The sequence below is a fragment of the Stegodyphus dumicola genome, chromosome 7 (assembly GCF_044657685.1).
Source record: "Stegodyphus dumicola isolate Sdum_Otavi_A_Nest chromosome 7, ASM4465768v1".
Lineage (NCBI taxonomy): Eukaryota > Metazoa > Arthropoda > Arachnida > Araneae > Eresidae > Stegodyphus > Stegodyphus dumicola.
The window spans coordinates 194,592,421-194,619,811 of NC_140774.1; the positions used below are offsets into that span (position 1 = coordinate 194,592,421).

The 27,391-nt window shown below is 36.6% G+C and overlaps 1 protein-coding gene across 1 annotated transcript in view; it reads right to left on the bottom strand.

Annotated features, from left to right (window-relative positions):
- Positions 1–1,829: 1,829 nt before the first annotated feature.
- LOC118202472 (corticotropin-releasing hormone receptor 2-like) overlaps positions 1,830–27,391 on the bottom strand; it is a 438,714-nt gene continuing 413,152 nt past the window's right edge. Inside the window, exon 11 of the mRNA XM_085821190.1 lies at positions 1,830–6,325. Within this exon, the coding sequence (XP_085677316.1) occupies positions 6,074–6,325 (252 nt within the window). The 3' untranslated portion in view covers positions 1,830–6,073. The remainder of the gene's footprint in view (positions 6,326–27,391) is intronic.

The window sequence follows — 27,391 nt, forward strand, 5'->3', positions numbered from 1 at the left end:
ATATATATATATTATATATATATATATATTCACTCTATTACTCGGCTCAGTAAAGTTCTTTTTTTATTCTTATATGCTAATAAATTGTGCATTTTTTACTTTAAAAATGATTGAATTAAGTTTTTCGTATCTTCCGGTTAAGGTTTTTTTGCCTTTAGTTAATCTGCATGTAACAGTTGTAGAATTACCAACAATTTAAATTCAAATTTTTTTACCATAGTAGCCATATGTTTTTATATTTGAAACTTATCAGAATAGTGAATCAAGTCAGTTTCTGCACCTTCAAGTGTCTTTTTGCTGAGTGGGACCAAAAGGAAACTTTTAGTTTTTTTGCACCGGAAAATTTGTCTTCTTGCCTGATAGCCCAATTGCTTGTTTTTGCGTAGAAACTCTAATTGAAAATGTTTTTTAAAAAATTGTTTTAACTGTATTTGGTGTTTTAGATTTTTCTATATTTTTCAAATTTTAATGAATATATCATGAGGTTTTATGTATTTTTGCCTTGCCTCGAAGTGAGAATTGAATTAATTGAATGAGAAATCTATCTCTAATGAATATGGGGAAAAGAACGTTAAATTAAATGCAGCAAAAATTGCGTATAATTTAATATTCCGTGCAAGGATATCATGTGGCGTCGGCATTAGATTTTTTTAGATGTTTTTCTAGGATTCCAATTTTTTTACTTCGGAAATCTTATTTTACTCATTACTCCATTATTACTTGTAAATTAAATAAAGTGGTTCATTTTCTGAATTTACTTTAAAACATTCTGAACTTTAGGCCTAATTATTGATAAAATTGTTAATGTTTGATTCAGTACGATTTGAATCATGAAAGTGAGCTTTGAGTATTGAGAGAGAAAATAGGAATACTTTTGAGAAAACTTATAGCGAAACAACTGAAATGTACTGTAATAGAATAGTATGCAATTTCGTGTTGAGTTATACCAATTACCTAATATAAAAATTGTTTTGAACTGTCGAATTAAATAAATTACGTAAATATTGTTACTTTTTAATTTATTTGTCAACTTCCGCATGATACTTTATCGATAGAAATGTAACATTTTTGTAATGTTTAGTGGAAATTTCAATTACAGTAAGAATTTACTTTCATTAAAAATAACATTTTAAACGAAAATTATAAAAATGTGTCAGAGATTAAACTTTAGAGTACAATCTAGTCACGAAAACGCCTCGAAGAAAAATCAACAATTCAAATTTAAAAATTATGTACATTGTTAAAAATGTTAAGCCAAAATTTTACTTTTTCCGCGTAAACAAAAATTAAAACTTATTTAATCAAAAATAATATCTACTGTTGCCAACAAAAATAAAACTTAACTAAAAAAATTTTTTTTGGAACCTCCATTTGTTCCTCCGTTTCCTTCATATTCCAGTGGGCTTTGGATTGATATCTAAAATCTAAGAGAAAATATTCTCCTCTCTTCCACATTTGTTAAATTTTCTCTTCTGGGAATCTTGACTTGACGTATTTTTATGTGAAGTGCCTTTAGGGCAACGTTTTTATTGACCGTACACATTGGTAAAATTGCAATAACGTGTCATAACATTACCGATATCGATACTGTAACTCTTTTTCCCTGCTTCGCTTTGTTGCTAGCTATGCAAAGTTCTCTTTGCGCTTCGTATAAGAATATGTAAGCTATACAAAATTGTGGGATGCATCTCGAACCCATAAATGATGCTATGTGAATCCGTTTATGCGCATCAAGACTTGCTCTGATAGGAAAATTAAATTATGTTTTCAACTCGGCAGCCACGCCCGAAAGCATATCTTCTCCGTTCTGTCAAGTATCCAATCACCTGTTTTTTTTTTTTTTTTTTTTTTTTTTAATTCTTAAAATATCTACACAATTTTTATTACATATATAGATTCCTGCTCTTAATTTCATTCAAAGCGTAATGTAATTTTTAGTATTTTGTATTGTTCTTTTATATCATTTTACGTTCACGAAAGAAATGCAGGAACAAACAGAAGTTTTAGAACTGAATTTTTTAGTTAAGTTTTAATTTAGTTGGGTATAGTAGACACTATTATTGATTAAATCGTCATCGTAATCCATACATGATGTCGCGATAGACCAGGGTAGGCCAAGGCATTCTGAACTAGGTTTTCAACCACCTCTACTAGCAGGACAGGACAGGACAGGACAGGACAGGACAGGACAAAGCATGGGGAGCACCTGTGCAGCGCCAATGGCAGATTAGATTATGCTCCGTCATGCTATCCATCTAGATATGAGCACACTGATAGCCACGTGAATAACTACCTCTCGTTCCTTAACCCCCCCCCCCGCCTCTAAAGTTCTTTAATGCGCACGGCATTAACTCGAGGAACCTCCTTTAACGTTTCTTTAATAAGAAACATCATAGTCAAATAGGACTGATTTAAAATACTTTAACTTATCAAATGAAATAAAACTGTAAAAGATTTTTGGTACTTTTCCGTTTCGCCGGCGCAAATCTCGCCAAGCAGACTTTATTGGCGACAACACAGAGCATACACATATAAAATGTTAACAAATGTTGGTTCTAAGAATTTTTTGTTTTGAGGGCATAAACATTTTAATATCGTTTAAATTTTATAAAAAGCCAATAAATAAAGACAATAAATTTGTAAAAAGTCATTAATTTAAGAATTTACTATGCTTTCATGGTACAACATCCTGATTCACGTGACTCCAAGTGATCTCATCTCACGTAAACTACACTAAAAAAATCTAATTCTCTCAGTAACTATCTACATTAATTTGAAGTTAAATCTTAATTTGGAATACAAGTTTAAATGCAAGAATTATTTCAGTTCATACGAATAGCTTACTCAGAAATTATGTAAAACCAGAGTGCTTTATTTCGCTAGTGCATTCTCATTAGATTGACCTTAGGGCATAAAACTGGACTATCTGTTAAAAATTCTATGTAATTGTATGCCAGTATTGAAAGAAACAATGAATCTGATAAGAAATGGCTGCGACTTGTTTTGAAAATGAGGCTTAAAAAGCTACCAGCGAGGATATTCCGTTTGACATCAGTTGTACCATTATTGGCGACTTTATCGCCTGCGCCGGCAAAACGGAAAAGTACCAGATTTTTAAATTATAGCTTCTTTCTTCCTTTAAAAAGGAACTTTCTCAGGCGCTTAACAGCGTCCTTTTTGGCCTTTAAATACCGCATTGAATAGCGGTCAAAAATGAAACTTCTCCCTCCCAGCTGATCACTGGCAGAACTACTTTTTCGACCTGTAAACAGGTTCCCCCCTCCCTCCCACCTCGAAGAACGCGCATCGGAAGTCCCCTGCGTATTCTTCATCTGACGTATGCTAAACATGATTATCAAGGTTCAAGGAAACTTTACCTTTTATTTTTCTAGTCAAAATTTTTTATGGCTGCCTCTATCTAAATTATTCTGGCTCTTTTTCGGCGCAAAATTAAGACCTTCTGAGTTTTTTACCTTTTTTTTGACTCAGTGTGAAGGCACTTACTCCAAGTCATTCGGCTTATCAAAATTTTACCCTATTTGACAATCCCCTCATTCGGATGATTTAATTTCCTTTGAAGATGTGGAGGTAAAGGCGTAATTGCCTATGAACTCCGTAAGTTGCTCTTCCTTGATCCTTGATCCCCATCCAGCGACCGGGCCACGGCCCCGCAGGCCAGACTCCCACCCCCCAGTTCAGGGATAGGTCAGGAAGGTGGTAGGTGTTCAATTTGGTATACCTCTGCTCATTTGCCCACCGGACCGACGTCTTCTCGGACGTAGTTTCTCCCTTGGTCCCTCCCATGGAGGTACCTCCATGTTCCTACCTCCATGGTCACTCCAGAGGCGAGTTTATTGAGCTATTAGTCGATGTCCTCCAATTCTTAGTTTTAAGGACCAAACAACCCTCCAACGAAGTATAGGTTTTCCTGTTATTGTGTTACTTGGTCTAGCCGAAAATATTTCTTTAAGTATGTTATTCTCTTTCATACGGATAAAATGCCCAGCCCAATAGAGGCGGGGCTTAAGTTTAATGCTATGAACAACACCTGGCTATTTGAACATTCGGTATAATTCACTGTTGACTCTTCTACGCCAGTTAGCTTAGGATTCCTCCTTAAACACTTCTCAAGACCTTGGGTTCAAAAGTATCCAAGATCCATCCTTCCTTCATAGTCACAGTCCAGGTCTTCGAAACGTAAGTCAGAGACAGGATGAACTAGGGTCTTGTAGAGCTTTGTCTTTCTTCTTGGATGAAAAGCCAGATCTAAATAAATGCTTTAATCCATGAAAAGCTTTATTAGCCGCAACGATGTCTCTTTGTGGGACATCATTGTTTATGTTAAATATCGAACTCAAAATAATGAAATCTGTAACGTAAATTTTTTATCCCCAGTTAAAAGGTGAGTTAGGCGGCAAGTATTTATAATAGTCATATATTTAGTTTTACCTTCATTAGTAATGATAAGGCACACTCTTTAGCCTCTTTCTCAATATCTTCACTCTTTTACATTAGATATCTCTTGCTTCTGGTCACCAATGCTATGTCATCTGCAAACGCCAGCACTTGAACAGATCGGTTTCTGATTAAATAAGCTTTCATGTTTGTTTTCACAGACAATTAAAATATTTCCACATGTTTTTAATTTTGAACATAATTTTTAAACATTTTAATGGTAGCTTTTTCTTTGAGATGCTAGATTATAGTGTAAAGTTTTGATACGTTGATTCCTGGCATCAATGCGAACTTTATCGCGCTATTTCTGGAACATCAGATATCCGCGGGTGGTGTAACCACACATAAATAACCACAATTGTGAGTTCTAAGAGAAGGAATACAAGTAAGTAAAATGTAGAAACAGGCCGAGACATGGGAGAATCCCTAAAGTTTTCAGACTGTAAGAACCAATACTTTTTATGAAAATGGCGATATACAAATAAAATAACCATTTGATGAAAAATAATGGGGTAAATACCAAGTAAGATGAGTTATTATATAATTTATTGCGTGTAGAATAATGCACATTTATGACCATGAATATTAATCAACGATATTTAAAATAATGGTTTGGAAACAAAGACTCTCTCGGGCACGAAATGTTTGTGATTTTTCTTCGAGATGTTTACAAAATTGCAGGCAAATTCAATAAATATTGCTCTGTTTTAAAATTGTATAATTTACAAGAAGATTTCTAAATTACAGCATGCAAAAATGAAAAGTTCAAGCTATTAATCAGCTATTAAAAGTTTATTGAACAAAAAGGTTCAAGCTAATTAATACAGGTGTGATTTGTGTTGTGAAAGGTAACTCCAAAGAAGAAATTAGAATAAGGATCGTGCATATCATGACAATTTAAAGCTTATGGTGAGATTTTAAAATTGGCAAAAAGCCTTAATTTTTTGTAGATTTTGAAAACATTCTGTTGATTTCTAAGGCCATCAGACCATTTTCTTTAGATAGAAAAATATTTTTGCAAAGGTGGGAGGAGCAACAACCATTTCATATAGGATGCAAAGGGTGAAGCAGAGCTGAAAGGATCTAAATGGAATCTGTCGAGGAAAACGTTTGTGATATATCTTTCAGCAATTAGCAAAAGAGCTTTCTCCGCATTGTTAGCGGAGTTCCAGGAAGACAGACAATCAATCAGGAGTACGATTTGTTTGCGATAACTTCTGTAGGATGTTTTCATCATAGTTCGAGTTCCGATTTTAGTCAGTGTGATTGGTATAGCTTTTTAAGGTGTTGGCATAAAGCCTGAGTCATTAGTTTTCATAAAAAATAATTAGTGCTAATTAAGCCTTTGCAAAAATCTTTTAGCTCCGGAAGAAAATGACGTATACCTGATCAACTTAAAAATCCATAAAATTTTATTCAAAATCTACAACAAGCTTAGATTGAAATTTAAAATAAGGTAAAAAGTAAAGTGGCATATTTATCTCGAAAATAGGTAAGATTTTTCTGCTCAAATATCTGAGTATTCGACAGAACAGGCCACCTTACAAACGTCGATATTACTATAACAACCCTGCACATATGACCAGGTTAGGATGACTGAAACAAAATTACGTAAAGGCTAAAACTCATAGGTCCGCTGTACATCTAGCTCTGCGTCAACTTTGTGGCCATTGACAGATACTTCTTGAAGGGGAACAAGAACTTTTCTGTAGGGCGATACTTTGTGTCGTGCCGTGTCAGCAATGGACAACTCCGTATGGGACAGGAATGCAGTAGAAGTGCGTGGTATGCTTCTGGTTCTTGTATACTTGTGGTTTGGATTACGACGTATGATGGCCCTCAGGTAACTATTCCGTACTGCAGTCTGCACCTAAATATCAGAAAACATCCATGTTAAAGATATTTTGTACATTACCGTTTAAGCTCCAAATACTTACATTTTACTCTGTCTGAAATTCGTAAAAGTACCCATTTTGTATTTAGAATAAAAGGGTAAAAATAAAATCTTAATATTTTTAAATATACCTCTAAATAATTTTTAGTGGTATCAATAAGAATTAAACTGTCGACGGCTCAAAATGAGATTGATGCCGTTTGGAATCAGTGGGAGATAATGCAAAAAATTGAATAGAGGTTTAACATTATTTTCAAGTGGAAAATGGATAAATTTGTATTCACTGAAATAGTAACTAATCCCTTCACTCAGAACTTCAAACATTATCATCAGTGTCTTTTAACTCATTACAGTAGTTTAAATTCTACCTAGATTTTCCTCGCAATAATAACATTGCTATATTAAGATTTTAACAAACATGTGGGCAGAGAAGCTATGAATTCTAGTCGATTATTTCTTAATGTGAATAATTTAAATTGTAACTCAATCAATGAATGTTTCGGATGATCAATGTGAAAAAATAAAATTCTGAAGGTAAGAAAAACATGTCACTGAGGGAAGCGAAAGAGTTAGAAAAGAAATAGAATACGAAAATACAATAGGATTAAGGAATGAGATGAGAAGAGATGAGGATTAAGATGAGGATGAGGATTGAGATGAGGACAGATGAGATGGGGAGGAGGATTAAGATGAGGATGAGGATTGAGATGGGGATGAGGATGCGGGAAATGTTATTCTCTCAATTTTCTGTGCTTGACCCAATATTTGTGATCAACAAAATTATTTCGTGCAGAACCGCTGAAGAAAAAAGAGAGAATGGAAAATGAGCAACTTGAAGCAGCAATATCTCAAAGCATGAGAGAACTCATTTCACAATATCCAGATAATCACATCATCTATTCTGTTTATTTCTGTATCAGTCTTTATCCATGGGGTTGTGCAAGTAAAAGCATATTTTAAAGCTATCGTATTAACAAAAATGATAAAATATGAATTGATTTTAAAAATTAAAAAAAAGTTTTGAAAGGTTCCAGATTTTAAATTACGTCCAGAGTCTTTGAACGTTTTGAGTCTTGCTTTTATTTATTAAATATCGTATTCTTCGCACTTAAACCATAAAATTCAGTTCAACACTTATGTCCCAAAAAATTTTAAAACGAGCATTATCTTTAGAATTTCCGGTACACAGTTCCGCGCGCCGGAGATAAAAATGTTTTTCTCACTCGTAAAGTGTTGCCATTGATCGCTTTTAAATAGTTGAGTTTGTTAATCAAAAATTCGTTAGCTTTACAAAATATGAAATCCATAATAGAACAAATTTCAAATTTGGGCTTTCAGATGCCCATATTCAGGTGGAAGACTACGTTACTCAAAATTGGATGGCTTCTTGTTTTATGACAATGCGAGAAACATACATATATTTATGCAGATTCTTCGTTATTTAATTTCTTCAAATATGGGGATGGTATTTCGTGGCAACCATTTAAAAAGTGATACAGCCTTTTAAAGTTTTGAACGCAAAATCGCAAAACGAAAACAATAGTCCATTAGGGACAAAGCCCCTTTGGACTAACAATGTGCATAATCTGTTTTCATTGCTCAAAGAAATTGCAGAAATTAAACTTGATCATTAAGCTTCAGAAATTGATTATTCGTAATTCAGGGCATTTTCCATGAATTGGAAAAATATTGTCTTGAACATAAAAAGAACGTAATTCAGTTTTTATCTCAGCAGCTGTTATTACTCCTTTTGTGTAAAAACAATAACAGGTATACTTCTGATCTGTGAATATTATGAAGTTTGATGTTTTTAGTTTCTCCGCATTGCTGTAAATTTCGAAGAAAAAGTGCATATTTTATTTTGCTACATATTTCTACATTGAAAAGATTGTATTATGAGTATTATGTTGATCTTAAAATGAAGCAAATTGCTGAAAATTGAATTATGCTAAAAGTAAAATCCACATTTTAGACGAAAACGATAATTATGTTATTTTTAATGGTTGACGAAATTCGTATTAAACAATTCTTAGATTTGGAAGGTGTGAATATAATAGGAATGCCATATAAATTGTGAAAAAACTGCTATTTATGCTTGTGTTTTTATTCTGCAGAGTATGAGATCTTCATATAGGTGTCATTTAAAGGTATAAAATCCTTGAAATTTTATAAGTATTGTCTCAGTAAAAGCGTGATCAGGACAGTACTTGCATGGCTATATTATGAAAGTAAAAATAGGTTTAGAAAATTTAGGGTTTTTTAAACTTTGTTTTTCAGGATTACACATTCGGTAGATGATCCTAGAATTACATTTTTAACTATGTTCTTGAACTGGTTAGAGAAATGCGTTACTGTCAAACCAATATCTGGTGTTTGGAAAAAAGTGTAACTGGCATATTTAATAAAAAGGTTCTGCTGTAAAATTTTATATGAAGTAGATTTTCGGAAACTAATTTAAAGTTATATGTGTTAATACGTTATTTTATTTTCAGGGGATTCAAATGTAATAATTTATTTATTACTACGAAATTGTAGTCATTTGTGCATATAGATTATAAACTGTGAATTATTGGCACATAGTAGGTATTGTTAGAAAAGAAATGTCTAATTTACATTATTATATTATAAATTAATTATTTTATTATTGTTGAATGAAAAAAAAGCAGGCATAAATTAGACTTAAACACGTTTTTGTAACTTATTGAACTGTAGAGACATTGGAGATTTTTAGAAATCAGGAGCGAATGAAAAGGCGCACTGCGCTCCCTGGGACACGAACCACGGACCTCTGGAATATGCGCCGAGTGTACTTACCATTGCACCCCGAAAGCTTGCTAAGAAGTCCGGAGAAATACCTTAAAAGGTAAAGAAAAGAAATAGACTGTTTTAAAAACTTAGTTGTAGAATAAAATTCGGAATATTAAAATAATTAAAACCTCACGGAAAAGTAACTTTTTATAAGTTTGTTGTGCTTATTATTATAATTGCAATTGAAAGATTTAATACCACAACTTAATTTCAGTTTAAGTCCTGTATTTTCGGACCATATATATGAAATTTATTTAATTTTAGATGTAATTTTAAACTTGTTTCGTACATTTTAAACTTTCGTAATTTTGAAAGTAATCTGTAAAAATTTTAAAGTGTTTATTACATTTTGCTAAAATACACTAACTTTATATATATAACTTTATATATTATAACACTTTAGCACTAAGTGTATACACACTTAGTGCTAAAATACACTAAGTGTGTATACACTAACTTTATTTAATATTAGATGTAATTTTTACATTTTTGGACACTTTATTCTTTCTAGTTTCCAACATAATCTAAATTTCAACTATTTATTTATAAATTTCGATTGCAATGAAGCTTTTGATTTCAGTTATTTTAAAATTTCAGCTAAATTTACATATTTATTTTTCTTTAAACATACAGATAGTTTACAGTTAAGTATTTCATTTTATAACTGTTATTCATATTCAATTTGTTGAATAGACTATATGTTATATTACTTAGTCTGTATTATAGTACTGTTTTAATTTGCCAGTTCTACAATTTATCATTCTGTAGTAGTTATGATAACTGATTCTTGTATTTGTCTTGGTTACTAAATTCATTCGAATTTTCAGACTTTACAATTTCGTGTGTATTCAGGCATTTACTATTAATTCTTAATACTTTTATATTTGAATACATCTTTGTAAGGTCTTCAACTGTTAGGAATATTGCCTTTCACGTAAGTTGATAAATTCCGAGTTTTTAAAATGAAATCTCAAATTTGAGGTAATTATACAGTAATATTTATTATTTTGAATGTTTAATAACTTGTAATTGCGTATTTTTTGCTAACTGATACACTTTAAATGTATCGACTACGAAAATTTTCGATTTATTACCTTTTTTCTGCAGTAAGTAGGGACATTTCTGCCTTCATGGACAAATTTTATGTGAAATTAACGATTATTTAGGTTACATGTATAAGAGAAGTGCTTAATATAAAAGTTTCCAGTACAGAATCAGATGTGAATTACCCAGCGTTCAATGATTTTACCCATTGGTTATCATTTCCTCTCTTGAAATTTTGTTTTATTGATTTGTAGGCATAATGTTAACGCATTTTTGAACTTGGTTCAGTTCCAACTCAATTCACTAGACAATTTCATAAATAATTTATTTTTTAAATTTCTTATACTAGGATATCCTTTGGTAAATGTCAGTTTTCATTAATTTATTTACCACTTGATTTTCTTATGAACGAAATCTTGTGAATCACCGCCATACCTTTACACGATATATATCGTTACCAATATACATGGATTTACAGAAGAAACCAAAGAGGAAAAAAACAGATACATTTTACAAAAATCTACGCTATAGTTTCGAATCTTGTAACTTTCATCCATCCTGATTACAAGAATTTCTTCGTAAAATATACTAATATCAGCTTATTAATTCGCACTGAATGAGAACTAACTCCTTTTGAGTACAAAATTAAATTCAAACAATTGTTCCATTTTCTTATAATTGCACGTATCAGTTTGCATTATAGGAAATTTGTATCCAATTTTGAGAACTAATTTTAAGTAAAGTTGCAAATATTAGGCAAGATAAAACCTCCAAAGACTATCTAAATGAATTTTGCTGCATTATTTCTTCAGTACAGAGTACCTGTCTTAGAACCATTTTCTTAATATTAAGAACTAAATACGAAATAAGCATTTTGAAGTTTAAAATATTTAGTGTTTTATCAAAAGTGAGGATAGAATCTTTACCAAATTTAAGTTATATTTACGTAGAATTCTCTAAAGGAATGAAATGATTTTCAAAGGTTTTGGAAATGGTTTGTAGAAGCAACGTATTTAAAAATGAGTCGTTTTCGGTTTCAGATTCACTATCAGTGGAAAAAACGTGAAATTTTCTTTTTGCCTTGTCACTATACACATAAAACCATGAATCATTCTGTAGAAGAATCAGTAATTTATGTACATGTAATACGGATTCAACTAATTTTAATTAACTTTCAATTGGGATTTTAAAATGTAAGTATATTTATGCTACACATTATTAGACTAGTCCCACGCGTTATTGGGAGGGAAATGCAGTTAAATATTCACTAAGCAAAACATACTCTTTAGGAATAATAAAACTACTTAAATGAAATGAAATATCTTGGAATACATTAACATAAAATATGAGTAACAAATCAATCCCCATAAGCAGTATACGGTAAAAAAAGAGTATTCTTTTGCTAACTTATCCGGACTTAAGAACGGAAATAAAGATGTATTCATTTTAAACATAATAAGAAAAGCCGACAGGTAAGTAAAGATATATTTCAATATAAATCATTTTTTATTAAAATGCATACATACTAGTATAATTTTTTTCTGAAATTAACTATTCGATCATGTAAAGGTATCAATGAAATATTTTTATAAAGTCATCATTGTCATAAGTTTAACTGGAAGTGTCTGAGCAAATGTTTTAAAGTTTAGAAAGGATATTGCTTTAACAGTATTTCTTATAGCTTTTTCCCCAGTTGTTTCCTGTTTCCCATACAGGAGTGGCTGCGCTGACATGGACGATCGACTGCACATCCTTGAGAGATGAATACCTGATTTAAGGGTGTGGTTAAATACTGATTTAAGGGTGTACTTCAGAACTGGTGGCAGCTTCTTTGGCTAGGGTTTCTGCTACCTCGTTTCCATCTAGACCAGCATGCACCTTGACCCAGGTGAGGTGAACGCGTTGCTGGTGGTTGACGGAGAGTAGCTTTTGGATTTCGGAGATAATTGGGAGGTGTGGCTTAAGTTTTGAATTGCCAGGAGTGAAGATTGGCTGTCTGTACAGATGCATGTTTGATGGTAGCCGTTATTTAGTATGTCGTTGGTGGCGTTGAGGATGGCCAAGGCTTCTGCCTGGAATGCACTGTCGAAGTGCCGCAGTGCTGCCTTCCAGCTGGTATGTTCATCATTTTAATGGTAGCAAATGTAAGCGCTTCCAACTCCGTCTTCAATCTTGGATCCATCTTTTTAGTAGACATAAGTAGGGTTGAGAATACTAGAAGAACTAGTGTTGTCTATGGTGATGTGAAAGTTTCTACCTTGAATACCTGTGTGTGGGCGTTGAGTGGGACGAGGGTTTTCACATAAAGTCGGACTGTGGGTTGTATCGTGGAAGGTGGCGTCTTTGCGTAGTTGCAGGACTCTGGTTATTGTAGCTTCTTGCTCGGCTCTAAGGTATAGTGGTGGTATGCCTGCAAGGATGATGGCCGCAGAGGTGGCTGTGGTGCGAAACTCTTTGCATATCATTAGTGCGAAATGTCTTTGGATGGTCTGTAGTTGTTTAAGTTTCCGGCTTTGCATCGGCGTCGCCCATATTGCGGCAACGTAGAGGACTATGTGTTCAATCACTGTCGTGTATAAAATCTTGTTAATATATGGGTTTCGTCCCCAATTTATACCTTGAAATTGACGGGCCTTGCGTGCAATGACTTGTGTCTTAATTTTGAGTTGCTGTAGATGTGGGATCCATGCAAGACCTTTGTCCTATGTTAAGCCTAAATACTTGAGCTCTTTGACGATTTTTAGATTTTTCTGTTGATGTTTGATACATGGATTTCTGCTTGGGCTGGTTCCTGGCTTGGGAATGATTAGAGCGGTTGATTTGGCAGTGCAAATGGTTAATTTGAGTTCTTGGCAGAGGAAGCTGAATTTTTGTAATATTTGAGGGCTTCTGTGTTCCAATTCGTTTTTGGTGCGACCCTGTATTAGGAACGCGACGTCGTCTGCATAGGCAACTAGTTGTGTATGCTGTGCCCATTTTAGTGGAGATGATGCTGTTGAAAGTTAGATCCCACAGCACTGGGCGGGCGCAAGATCCTTGCGGACATCCTTTCTCCTGTTGTTTGATGGTTGTCCCGTTGTTGTGTGGGACCAGGAGGGAACGATTCTAGAGGGAACTGTCAAATATGCCGTAGATGTTACTGGAGCATCTCGATGAGCGGAGAGCTTGTTTAATGGCCGGCCACCAGAGGGTATCAAAGACACTCTGAAGGTTAATTGAGACAAAGGCCATGTGAAGCTGTTGTTCTTTGTTGTGGTGGATTATCTGTCGAACTTCCTCCAGAGCATGCAGTGTGGAGAGGCCAGAGCGGAAGGCGAACTGCCTGCTGCTTAGGATGCGATTGTCTTGCAGATGAAAGTTGAGTCTTCGTACTATTAGTTTTTCGTAGACTTTCCCTAGAGCCGGCAACAGGCAGATCGATCGGAGAGAGCTTGCGCTTTGGAGATCTTTGTTCCTTTTAGTGAAGAAGAGTACATGACCAGATTTAAAGGCACTCGAGAAGAACTCATGATTCAGGAGGGTGTTGAAGATGTGTAGAAAGAAGATGGGATGTGATTTGTAGGCGACCTTGAGGAAGCTATAGTCTAGGCCGTCAGGGCCTGGTGCTTTCTTCTTGGGCAGGGTACGATAGATTTGTGTGATTTCTTGCCTGGTGAAGGGAATGTTGTCTTGGGTCATCAGTGCTGCGTGGTTGCTTCTAAGAAGCTTTTGTTCCGGTGAACCATCAGCTGCGTTGTCTCAGGGAAAGACGGAGCTCAAGATAATTGCAGCAGTGTTTGAGGTAAGGCTGGTGTTCGAGTTGGCTGTTTGTTGCTGCATGTAGATTTGGTGGGGTAAAAAAACTTTGCTTGTTGAGATTTTGTGGAGAATTCCGAAGAAATCAGAGTTCTCGCTGCAGAATTTCTTCCAGGTGGTAGTTTTTGCAGTCTATGCTTAGTTTGTATGTAGCTCTCTCTTTTCTGAAGTGTATGTATGCGCGTTCCTCTGGGGTGCCTGCTTTGGTGAGGCGGCGTCTTAGTGCCGGCATTTTTGGCGTTGCTGGTGAAGGTCCTTCGACCACCATGAAAGACCTTGGATATTCTTGGCTGTGCGGATGGGGAGAGTACTGTCACAGAATTTTTGTAGCTCCTGCATTAGATGATTTGTGTACTGGTCGAGGTCTGTGGCGTTGTGGCAGCTTTGCAGTGATAGAAGTTCTCTGGTTAGTAGGTCATGAAGTTGCCTTTTCAGTGTCTTGATTTTTGCATTCGGTAGTCTGTAGCGTTTAAGTATTGGGATGGTGATGCTGGTGCTGATACTGAAGTGGATGTATTTGTGATCTGACAGGCTACAATAGTCTGACACCTCCCAGTTTCGCAATAAGTGGCTGGCGTTGTTGCTGGTAAGGGTCAGGTCTGGCCATCCTTTGTAGTAGGTGTTCTCAAACGTAGGGGAGGCATCTATGGAATTGTGAAGGCGGCTATGTAGTCTTCTAATTCTTGATCTTTCCTATTGATCTCTGTATAGCGCCAGATTGTGTGTTGGGTATTAAAGTCGCCGCTGAAGATGGTGGGAGCGGAAGGGCATTTGAGACGAATTCTGTCCATTGCGGCAGTTGCTTCTATGAGGGTGTCTGCGGGGGAGGAATAGATGGAGCTGAGGATGAAAGTCATGTCTGAAGTTTCGAGGAGGATAGAGACACAGTCTCTTTCTGTTGTTACTATTACGGGAGTCCAAATCGGGTCGCATATTATGATGGCTGCTCTTGGGGCTTGGGTGTTTTCGTTCACTTGGATTGTTCTCCAGGAAGGCGGAAAGGAAGCTACTTGGCTGTTCTTGCAATAAGGCTCCCGAATGAGAAGTATGTCGGTGCTGTTTTGGATGACAAGTGCTGTGGCTTGTTGCAAATTTATTGGAATGCACTTCAGGAGGCTGTCTGGAGTTGTGATTGTTAAGTTGCATATAACTGGTGGGGAGTGAGCTGGAAGTAGGTTGTGACAGGCTCTGGAGCTCTGAAGTGGGAGATTGTAAGCTTGTGCAGAATTCAGGTATGGTGCTGCGTCGAATCCTCTCGATGTACTTCTGGTAGGTGGGACAGGTGGGGTGGTACGCTGGGTGTCCACAAGGGATTGTGCCTTTCGTCTTATGATTGAAATCTGCGCATTTGATGCATGTTCGCGGCGCAGTCTTCGACGTTAAGTGCGCCGGAGCAGAAGGCGCAGTGTTCCTTGTTGTGTAATAGATTGATCGCTGTTTTGTTGAGGCTGAATTCCAGTTATATGATGTTCGCGAGTAATGATATGTAGTATGAGATGTCGATTTAAAGGTATAAAGTCCTTGAAATTTTATAAGTATTGTCCCAATAAAAGCATCAGGACAGTACTTGCATGGATATATTATGAAAGTAATAATAGGTTTAGAAAATTTAGAAATTCTCTATGAAGCAGATTTACGAAACTAAATTAAAATTATATGTGTTAATGTTATTTTATTTTTGAGGGATTCAAATGTAGTAATAATAATAATAATTAATTTTTATAATTAACATAATTTTTATAATCAAATGTAATAATAATTATTTTTTATAAGTTTGTTGTGCTTAGTATTATAATTCCAATATGAATTGAATTCCACAACTGAATTTCAGTTTAATTCCTTTATTTTGAGACCATATATATGAAATTAATTTAATTTTAGATGTATAAACAGTGTGTTTTAACTCATTACGGTAGTTTGAATTCTGTCTAGATTTTCCTCGTAATAGTAACATTGAAATATTAAGATTTTACAACCATGCGGGCAAAGAGCCTATGAAATCTAGTCGATTATTTCTTAACCTGAATAAGTTAAATTGTACTTTAAACGCTTTTACTCGCTTGCTTAAACTGATGAATGTAAGAAATGAAATTCTGAAGGTAAAACATGGAAAGGCGTGTTAGCGAGGTAAGTGAAACAGTTAGAAATAGCAAAACGAGAGTACATCCTTCTACAGATCAGGCCAGGCCAGGCTTCCAAATTACATTGAAGTCGTGTGAAACGGTCGGAGATGAACTGAGGATAAGCTAAAGACGTTTTGAATAAAAGGGTATCTCTTATTGATTTCCCGGTGATAATTGCCTCAATTTTAGTTTTTTTCGCTTTCCAGCTATTTTACTATGTAGATATTGGTTATTTCCTAATTACTTGTCACGGCATTTATTCTTGAATTTAATGATTGTTTCAGTTTCTTTAATTTTAAATGTAAATTTTTAATTTTTCGGTCAAATTTGAGCCTTATAATTTTCTACATACTCGGAATTTTACATTGTTTCTTAAATCTTTTATTCATAATACCACATTTACCTTCCGTAATCGTAATTACATTACTAATTCTTATTTATTTCATTTTACCCAGAATGTTTTCCATGCCTATTAACAAACACTTTTTATTGCTAACTTGCTAAATTTGGCGAATGTAATTACTAATATACACTTTATTCATTAAATTATTCAATGTGAGATGTAGTTTTTACTGTTTTTCGTATACATTAATGTTTGTGATTTTCCACCTATTCTGTATTCAAACTTATTTCTTAAATTTTCTGATCATATAGATGTAATTTACCTAATCTTAGGTATAAAAGTTTCAAATTATTTTGTACATTAATAACCTTCATTGTATTTAATGTACTCCATTTTTGAAGTAATTCATTTTAACAGTATATGCAAAGAGCGTATAAAATGTAGTCGAATATTTGTTAATCTGAAGAAGTTATATTGTACTTTAAACGCTTTTACTCGCTTGCTTGTAAGTGACGAATGTAGGAAATGAAATTCCGAAGATAAAACATGTAAAGGTGTGTTAGCAAAGTAAGTGAAGCAGTTACAAAAACGACCAGACCAGACCAGACCAGACCAGACCAGACCAGACCAGACCAGACCAGACCAGACCAGACCAGACCAGACCAGACCAGACCAGACCAGACCAGACCAGACCAGACCAGACCAGACCAGACCAGACCAGACCAGACCAGACCAGACCAGACCAGACCAGACCAGACCAGACCAGACCAGACCAGACCAGACCAGACCAGACCAGACCAGACCAGACCAGACCAGACCAGACCAGACCAGACCAGACCAGACCAGACCAGACCAGACCAGACCAGACCAGACCAGACCAGACCAGACCAGACCAGACCAGACCAGACCAGACCAGACCAGACCAGACCAGACCAGACCAGACCAGACCAGACCAGACCAGACCAGACCAGACCAGACCAGACCAGACCAGACCAGACCAGACCAGACCAGACCAGACCAGACCAGACCAGACCAGACCAGACCAGACCAGACCAGACCAGACCAGACCAGACCAGACCAGACCAGACCAGACCAGACCAGACCAGACCAGACCAGACCAGACCAGACCAGACCAGACCAGACCAGACCAGACCAGACCAGACCAGACCAGACCAGACCAGACCAGACCAGACCAGACCAGACCAGACCAGACCAGACCAGACCAGACCAGACCAGACCAGACCAGACCAGACCAGACCAGACCAGACCAGACCAGACCAGACCAGACCAGACCAGACCAGACCAGACCAGACCAGACCAGACCAGACCAGACCAGACCAGACCAGACCAGACCAGACCAGACCAGACCAGACCAGACCAGACCAGACCAGACCAGACCAGACCAGACCAGACCAGACCAGACCAGACCAGACCAGACCAGACCAGACCAGACCAGACCAGACCAGACCAGACCAGACCAGACCAGACCAGACCAGACCAGACCAGACCAGACCAGACCAGACCAGACCAGACCAGACCAGACCAGACCAGACCAGACCAGACCAGACCAGACCAGACCAGACCAGACCAGACCAGACCAGACCAGACCAGACCAGACCAGACCAGACCAGACCAGACCAGACCAGACCAGACCAGACCAGACCAGACCAGACCAGACCAGACCAGACCAGACCAGACCAGACCAGACCAGACCAGACCAGACCAGACCAGACCAGACCAGACCAGACCAGACCAGACCAGACCAGACCAGACCAGACCAGACCAGACCAGACCAGACCAGACCAGACCAGACCAGACCAGACCAGACCAGACCAGACCAGACCAGACCAGACCAGACCAGACCAGACCAGACCAGACCAGACCAGACCAGACCAGACCAGACCAGACCAGACCAGACCAGACCAGACCAGACCAGACCAGACCAGACCAGACCAGACCAGACCAGACCAGACCAGACCAGACCAGACCAGACCAGACCAGACCAGACCAGACCAGACCAGACCAGACCAGACCAGACCAGACCAGACCAGACCAGACCAGACCAGACCAGACCAGACCAGACCAGACCAGACCAGACCAGACCAGACCAGACCAGACCAGACCAGACCAGACCAGACCAGACCAGACCAGACCAGACCAGACCAGACCAGACCAGACCAGACCAGACCAGACCAGACCAGACCAGACCAGACCAGACCAGACCAGACCAGACCAGACCAGACCAGACCAGACCAGACCAGACCAGACCAGACCAGACCAGACCAGACCAGACCAGACCAGACCAGACCAGACCAGACCAGACCAGACCAGACCAGACCAGACCAGACCAGACCAGACCAGACCAGACCAGACCAGACCAGACCAGACCAGACCAGACCAGACCAGACCAGACCAGACCAGACCAGACCAGACCAGACCAGACCAGACCAGACCAGACCAGACCAGACCAGACCAGACCAGACCAGACCAGACCAGACCAGACCAGACCAGACCAGACCAGACCAGACCAGACCAGACCAGACCAGACCAGACCAGACCAGACCAGACCAGACCAGACCAGACCAGACCAGACCAGACCAGACCAGACCAGACCAGACCAGACCAGACCAGACCAGACCAGACCAGACCAGACCAGACCAGACCAGACCAGACCAGACCAGACCAGACCAGACCAGACCAGACCAGACCAGACCAGACCAGACCAGACCAGACCAGACCAGACCAGACCAGACCAGACCAGACCAGACCAGACCAGACCAGACCAGACCAGACCAGACCAGACCAGACCAGACCAGACCAGACCAGACCAGACCAGACCAGACCAGACCAGACCAGACCAGACCAGACCAGACCAGACCAGACCAGACCAGACCAGACCAGACCAGACCAGACCAGACCAGACCAGACCAGACCAGACCAGACCAGACCAGACCAGACCAGACCAGACCAGACCAGACCAGACCAGACCAGACCAGACCAGACCAGACCAGACCAGACCAGACCAGACCAGACCAGACCAGACCAGACCAGACCAGACCAGACCAGACCAGACCAGACCAGACCAGACCAGACCAGACCAGACCAGACCAGACCAGACCAGACCAGACCAGACCAGACCAGACCAGACCAGACCAGACCAGACCAGACCAGACCAGACCAGACCAGACCAGACCAGACCAGACCAGACCAGACCAGACCAGACCAGACCTTTTTGGAGGGCATTCTTCGGTGGAGACATTTTAAGTCTTCGGGGGCATTCTAAATCTTCGGGGTTGGGGCATTCTAAATCTTCAGGGGGGCATTCTAAATTCTTCGATATACTATAATTTCAGATCTCGATATACTATATTTCAGATACTATATTTTCAAATCAAGTATCTGACTTATTTAATTTTACAACTAAATTAATTTTTTTTTTCTGTTTTTTAATGGCTGTAGTTTCAGCATACTTTGAATTTTTAAGTAATTTGTCACACTTTCCCAGTATGTACAAACGTTAATTTTTAACTACTTTCATACGTTTTAACCTTCGTAATTTCAAACATACTTTTAATTCGAATTACCAAATTACATCTAAAATATATATAGCTATACATATATATGACGATATATATTTTAGATGTAATCTTTAACTTGCTTCGTGCATTTTAAACCTTCATAATTTTTAAAGTACTCTAATTTTCAACTTGCTATACTACATTTTCCCACCATAAACATGGACTTTATTTAGTTTTAGACGTAATTTTAACATTTTATTAGAATTTATTTCCTTTATCATTTCCAACATACCCCTAATTTTAATTTATTTATTAGATTTTCTGTTTATAGTATAGCATTTATTTTCCATCATTTTACTTGATTTTGTGTATTGTTTCATACAAATTTATATGTTTAAATACCTTAAACGTCCTGACAGTTTTCCATGAAGCGATTTAAATTTAAGCCTGTTAATTATTTTTCATATACAATTCATTGAATAGCCGTTACTTAGTCTAGATTATGTATACTATAATAGTCGTACTATGACTATTTCTGCTCTTTTTCTTCACTGTCATCACTCGTATTTTCAGCCTTTAACATTTCCTTATTAATTTTTTTGCACTTTGTATTTGAATGTGTGTATTTCATTTCTCATACATTTTTAAGGTCTTCGATACTACCTGTGTTAAGTTTTGAACCTCTATTTGAAGCTAGCTTGATATATTCCGAAGTTTAGTATGAAATCTCAACTCCTATCCATGATTTTAGAGCCACATTTCATTACTACAGAAATATTTACCTATTATTTTTAACATATCTTACTGTTTATTTCAGCATATTTTGTGAATTTATCTCATTCATGCAGTTACGTTTACATTTTAGGTGGCCTGAATATGCTATTTGTATCTTTTCTACGCAAGATAATAACAAGTATATCAGCCTTCATAGATAAATTTCTGAGAAAAGAGTACTTATTTGTATGTATCCTGCATAAGGGTGTTTGGTGAACTTGAGAATTTAAAACAGCATGAAGATTTCATCTCGAAAGTTGCATAGAATGTTTGGAAGTTTTTGAAAGCTAAAGGGATTTAAGAAGACATATGAAAACACAAGACGTTTTTTTTAAACGCAGTAGTTGCTGTGAGAGTTTCACTAGCGATGGTACTTTGGAGCAGCATGAAGTTTCTCATGTTAAAAATTGCATCCAATGTTCACAAGCTTTTAAAAGAAAAAGCGATCTTTTACATCACATTCGCGTGGATCATAGCCTAATGCGAACCTTAGAAAAATGAAGATATGTTATTTCCGTCAATTCATGTATGGGTACTAAAATCACAAGGTATGTTCGCTACAGATTTGAATTTCGCTGGTACAGAGACTGATCCAAGACCTAGACGAGTTTCTTGAGTACATAAAATCAGAACTTGTAGAAAAATTGAGTGATAATGTAGCAATATATCGGTGTCTGAAATGGTATGCAGTTGTTACCGTTAAAATGTGTTGTGAGCGTGAAAATGGGGAAAATGAACACAGTTACCCACATTTCCATAGCAACTGTTTGCAATTACTTAAAGCGTATGATAAACAAAGAGAAATTCACGAAGCTTTCGAAAAAATAAAAAGTCCTATGATGAATTTATTGAAAATGGCTCAGGGTGGGTTCTGGAAAAATTTATTTAGTGGGAAATAAATATGGTCAAATACGGAGCCTTTCCGTGTAACAGTTAATTATTAATGTATAGTAAAAGTAATTTTGTAATTACTAAAGGAAAAATAATAAAATATATACATGTATCGAATGATGATAATGTAATGCATGTGTGTATGTAATGATATAACAATGTGATGCGCGTGTAATGATTAATTGGTTAATTAATGATTAATTAAGTAACTGGTGATACATGTGCTAACATAGTGAATGCTGACTTTTATGTAATCTGAAGCATTACTGAAAATATCACTCATAAAATATTATAATTAATTTTATCTGCTATATTTACGAATTTAGTACTATTTAGTAGGTTTTCCATAGTAAAAGGCTAATTCTGAAAGTATTAGCGTTTAGTTATTTCATTAGATATGCAATACAAATAAGGTATCTTTTCTCAGAAAGTTATCTATGAAAGCTGAAATATTCGTGATTACCTTGCATAGGAAAATACAGTAAGCTAAAAATAGTTTATTCAAATAAATGTGAAAATAATGGTATGAATGAGATAAATTAACAAAACATGCTGAAATAAACGGTATGATATGTTACAAATAATAGGTAAATAATTTTGTATGAGTACATGAGATATGTTACAAATAATAGGTAAATAATTTTGTATGAGTACATGAAATAGTAAACGGGATTCTAAAATTATGGATAAAAGTTGAGATTCCATTCTAAAGTTCGGCCTTTACCAATCTAGCTTGAAATCGAGGTTCAAAACTAAACACTGCTAGTATCGAAGACCTTAAAAATGTATGAGAAATGAATTCACACATTCAAACAAAGTGCATAAAAAAGTAATAAGGAAATACCTGAATATTCAAGAAATATTAAAGGCTGAAAATACGAGTGATGGTAATAGTGAAGGAAAAGAGTAGAAATAGTCATAGTGCGACTATTATAGAATACATAATTTAAAAATAATACTATATAATCTAGACTGAGTAAAGGCTATTCAATGAAATATATATGGGAAAACAATTAACAACCATAAATTTAAATTGCTTCATTGAAAACTATCAGGACGTTCAAGATACTTAAACATATAAATTTATGTGAAACAACTTGCAAAATTTAGTAAAATAAATGCGATACCATAAAGAGAAAATGTAATAAATTAAAATTAGGGATATGTCAGGAAAGATAAAGGAAAACAATTCTAAAAAAATGTAAGAATTCTATCTAAAATTAAATAAAGTCAATGTATATAGTGAGCAAATGTGATAAACAAGATCAAAATTAGAGTAGTTCAAAAATTAAGAAGGTATAAAATGTACAAAACAAGTTAAAAATTACATCCGAAATTAAATAAATTTCATATACATGGTCAGGAAATATAGGAATTAAGCTAAAATTAGGAGCATGTTTGAAATTACGAAAGTTAAAACGTATGAAAGTAGTTAAAAAATGAACTGAAGGGCACGTACGTAGTAAGAAAACATAACAAATTACTTAAAATTCAGAGTATGTTGGAATCTACAGACGTTAAAATGCAGAAAAGAAGTTAAAATTTACATTTAAAATTAAATAACAGTCAGGTATATGATCTGAAAATAAAGAACTTTTATTAAAATCAAGACTGCACTGGAAATTACGAAAGTTAAAATGTATGAAAGAAATTAAAAATCAAATAAAAGTTATACATGTAGTGCAAAAATGTTATAAATGAGTCAAAAATTAAATATTATGAAGGCTAAAATGTAGAAAACAAGTTAAAACGTTTAGATCTAAAATTAGGTAAAAGTCATCTATATGATCAGAAAATATAAGAACTAAGTTGAAATACAGAATATGTGAAGATGTATAAGAATATGTGAAGAATATGTGTAAGATCAGAAACATTAAAAAGTACAAAAAAAGTTAAAAATTACATCTAAAATTGAATAACTCGTAGTAATTACAATCGTAAAATACAACAAGTACGTTAACATTAAAAGTATTGGTTAACAGGTATGAAAAAAATTCTGGGTAAAATGAAATAAATAATAAAAATTAATAATGTAATTAAGATTACGAAAAGTAAATGTTGTATTACGAATAGAAGATTTAAGAAATAAGGTAAAATTCTGAGCATATAGGAAACAATAAGGCTTAAAACATACGGACAAATTAAAAAATTACATCTAAAAAATTAAGGTCTTTCTGAATCAATCACTAAATTCGAAAATAAGCGCCGTTAAGTGTACCTCAGAAATAACCATCCTGTACGCAGTAAAATAGCTGGAATACGAAAAAAAGTACAGAAGCTAAAAATACTAAAATTATGGCAATTACCGCAGGAAAATCTGTAAAAGATAGTCTCTTATCCAATTCTCTCGTATCTCGGTCCTTTCTACTTATCGATTTGCTACCTAATTCGCAATCCGCCTCCTGTCGGTGAACCGGCTGTTTCACACTATTTTAATGTAATTTCGAAAATTAAATAGGATTGCCTTTTTCAAATGCTTCAGTTAAACTGACGAAAAGGAAAATATAACAACGTGGAAACAACACAGAAGAATCCGAGAATGTTCAAACTGAAAGTACAGATCAAAGCCCTTTCACAGACATTTATTGAAAGGAAGAAAAGGAGCAAAGAAACAAATTCATGAAAAGCTTAGTTCACGTAGAAGAACGAAAGACTTATGGCTGTGAAATGCTCTAAGAAAATCTAACTCACCAAAGGATTTCAAACTGCAGAACACAAAAGACTGATAAACACACATAATTCGTAAATTTAGTCATATTGTTAATTTCTGTTGCTTAGTATTAAATGCTTCAATTTTTAATCTGTTAATTTCTGTTGCTTAGTATTAAATGCTTCAATTTTTAATCTCTTGGCATGTTCATTAGTTGCACTTTATTCATTGTTTGTGTTACTTTTAAAGTGAGCTCATGCTTTGAAGTTAATTATGATTAATTTCCACATAAATTAAATTCATAAATTTTTAATATTGTTACGCATCTGGTATTTAAAAAGCTAATGTTAGTTCAATTATAAATTAAATGGTTTTATTTCTCGCGCAGTGCAGCGCGTGACGAATATTAAAAGAAAGCTAAGCCGGAAAATTGAAAATACAAGAGCGCGTGCATTAAATAAATAAATATCTCTTTTTGATTTCGAGAAAGTACTGGAAAATTCTAGCGCGTGATTTTAAAATCTTATAAAAGGAGGAAACATCTCAGTTCGTAGTAGTTGCTTAGTTTGTTGTTGTTTAGAAAACTGCTCTTGTTGATTGTAGCGAATTCGCGGATTAGCGTTCTTTAGCTGTTTTGAATTACGTTCTATTGGACATTTGAGTAGTTAAAAGGTAACTACTGTGAGATATTGTAATACTGCAGGATAATTTGAGAAAATTTAAGCATTTTTGTTGTGATAATAAATTTTTGTTCATTTTTCATCGGACTTGTGCATTCATTTCATAACGAACCCGTACGCACGCAACAATTTTTGGTGTCAGGAGTGGGGTTTGAATGCCAATAACAAGAGGGATGGAAGAACAATTGAGACAGCTCATTAATGCTTTTGCTGCGTTCCAAGAAATGATAGAAGCTGGCCAAACATCTTTTAAAGAAGAAATTAAAGAGAAAATGAAATTGGGCCAGGAATCCGTTAAGGAAGAAATGAAATTGGGCCAGGAATCCGTTAAGGAAGAGATGAAATCTCTTAAAGATGAGATGAAAGGAGGTCAGGACGAAATGAAAAGAGAAATTACCTGCGTAATAGAAAATAAATTTGAGGCTATGGAAGGCAGAATAGACGCGGTCGAAATTAAAGTTGTACAAATTGAAGAAAACGTTTTTTCTGTGAAAGAGCAAATAGAAGACAGAGTTTCGGCCGTGGAACAACAAATAGGTTACAGAATTGATTCAGTCAAAGAAGAAATAGAAGGAAGAGTTTGTTCCGTTAAACAACAAATCGAACAACAAATTGATGAGAGTTTCTGCAGTTGCCAAAGAAATGGATACTTTAATGAAATTCGTAGCGTCAGCAGGGAGCAGGAGTGATGATTTCAAATTCTTACCGATGCCTGCTCATCCACCTCTGAAGCTATCCACATATGATGGGAAGACATCCTGGCAAGTGTACAAGACCTAATTTTCTATAGTTGCGGATGCGAATGGATGGGATTCCCAAGCTAAGGCCTGTCATCTCGCTGCTTCTCTGCGAGCAGACTCAGCGGATATACTGCAGACGCTTCCCGAAAACCAAAGACTTGACTTCGAAGCTCTATCCGGCACATTGGAGCTGCGCTTTGGCGAGAAATGTTTAAAAGACTACAGGCTTCAATTAAAATCCCGTCAACAGAAGCCCACCGAATCACTCCACGACCTCACCTTTACGGAGTGCCCGAGAGAAACGAGGGAAATCCTTTCGCTGCAATATTTCATCGATAGCATCCGGGATCCTGAAATACAGAAAGCTCTTCGAATGGCAGATGTAAAGGACACAAAAAGCGCTCTGTTGTACGCCATGAAGTTCGAGGCAGCCCAGCAAGCAACTAGTAGAGATCGCTACCCAATTAGAGCTGTGCGAGTCCACGAGCCAGTGGATCAACTGATGGCTCGTTTAGATGATTTAGCCAGACAAGTCGACGCTTTGATACGGAATAGGAGCGAGAAGAAAGTGGCTCTAAGGTGTTGGAGATGTGGTAGTGAAGGTCACCTACGACGGCATTGCAGAACACCCCAGGGCATGGATCATAAAACGAATGAGTTGACAAGCCCAGTGAATGCTTTAAGACGGAATAGTGGTGAAAAGAAACCGACGCTAAAGTGCTGGAATTGCGGTGTTGAAAGCCACCTACGAAGGAACTACAGAACACCCCAGGGCACGGAAACTAAGGCATAGGATTTAAGCAGACGATTAAATTCCACGGGAAAGAAAAGAAGTGACAAGAAACCAAAGTGCTGGAACTGTGAAGCTGAAGGCCACGTACGGAAGAATTGCAGAACACCCCAGGGTACGAAAATTGATATCAGTTCCCAGCAACAATACATGAAACAAATTAGTGACCATATCAAGGAACTGAGGTTGCCACAGAATGAAAAACCTTGTTTTAAAGCGCTTACAATTTATACAGTGAGTGGCAACAGTAACGGACTGTCCATTAATGGGAATATCGATGGAGTTCCTTGCAATATGATCATTGACACAGGAGCTAATGTTACCATCATTAGGAAAGATTTAGCTGAACAGTTTAAAGATAAACTTATTTGGACGCCATCCTGTGTTACCCTTCAGACTGCGTCTGGTGATAAGATCGACATAACTGGGAAGTTAATCGTAAGCATCACGTTTGGAAGTGCCGCCTACCATCACACGGCTTATGTGGCGGATATTACAGATCCATGCATACTCGGATTGGACTTTTTAAGGAAATACAATTTTTCCTTAGACTTGAAAAACAACAAACTGCTTTCAGCATCTGATGGCATGACTATCCATCCTCAAAAGGGATCCTCGCCTGGAAATGTCGACGCCTTGTCCGAAAGATCCAGCTCGGGAAGCTGCCGAAATCATACCAGGGTCGAAAAGAAACGCAAGACTACCAGCTATTCTCCAGCCCAGATGCTCTTCAGTCGAGACCTTCGTCTGCCTTGTGACCGCCTGTTTGATCGCCATACGGATGCGCCTTCATCGCCTGAGGAACACATCCAAGACGTCCAGGCCCGTTTTGAAGTGATGCACCGTTCCGCACGAAAGCGAGTGAACTCGGCGACGGAGAAAGTGA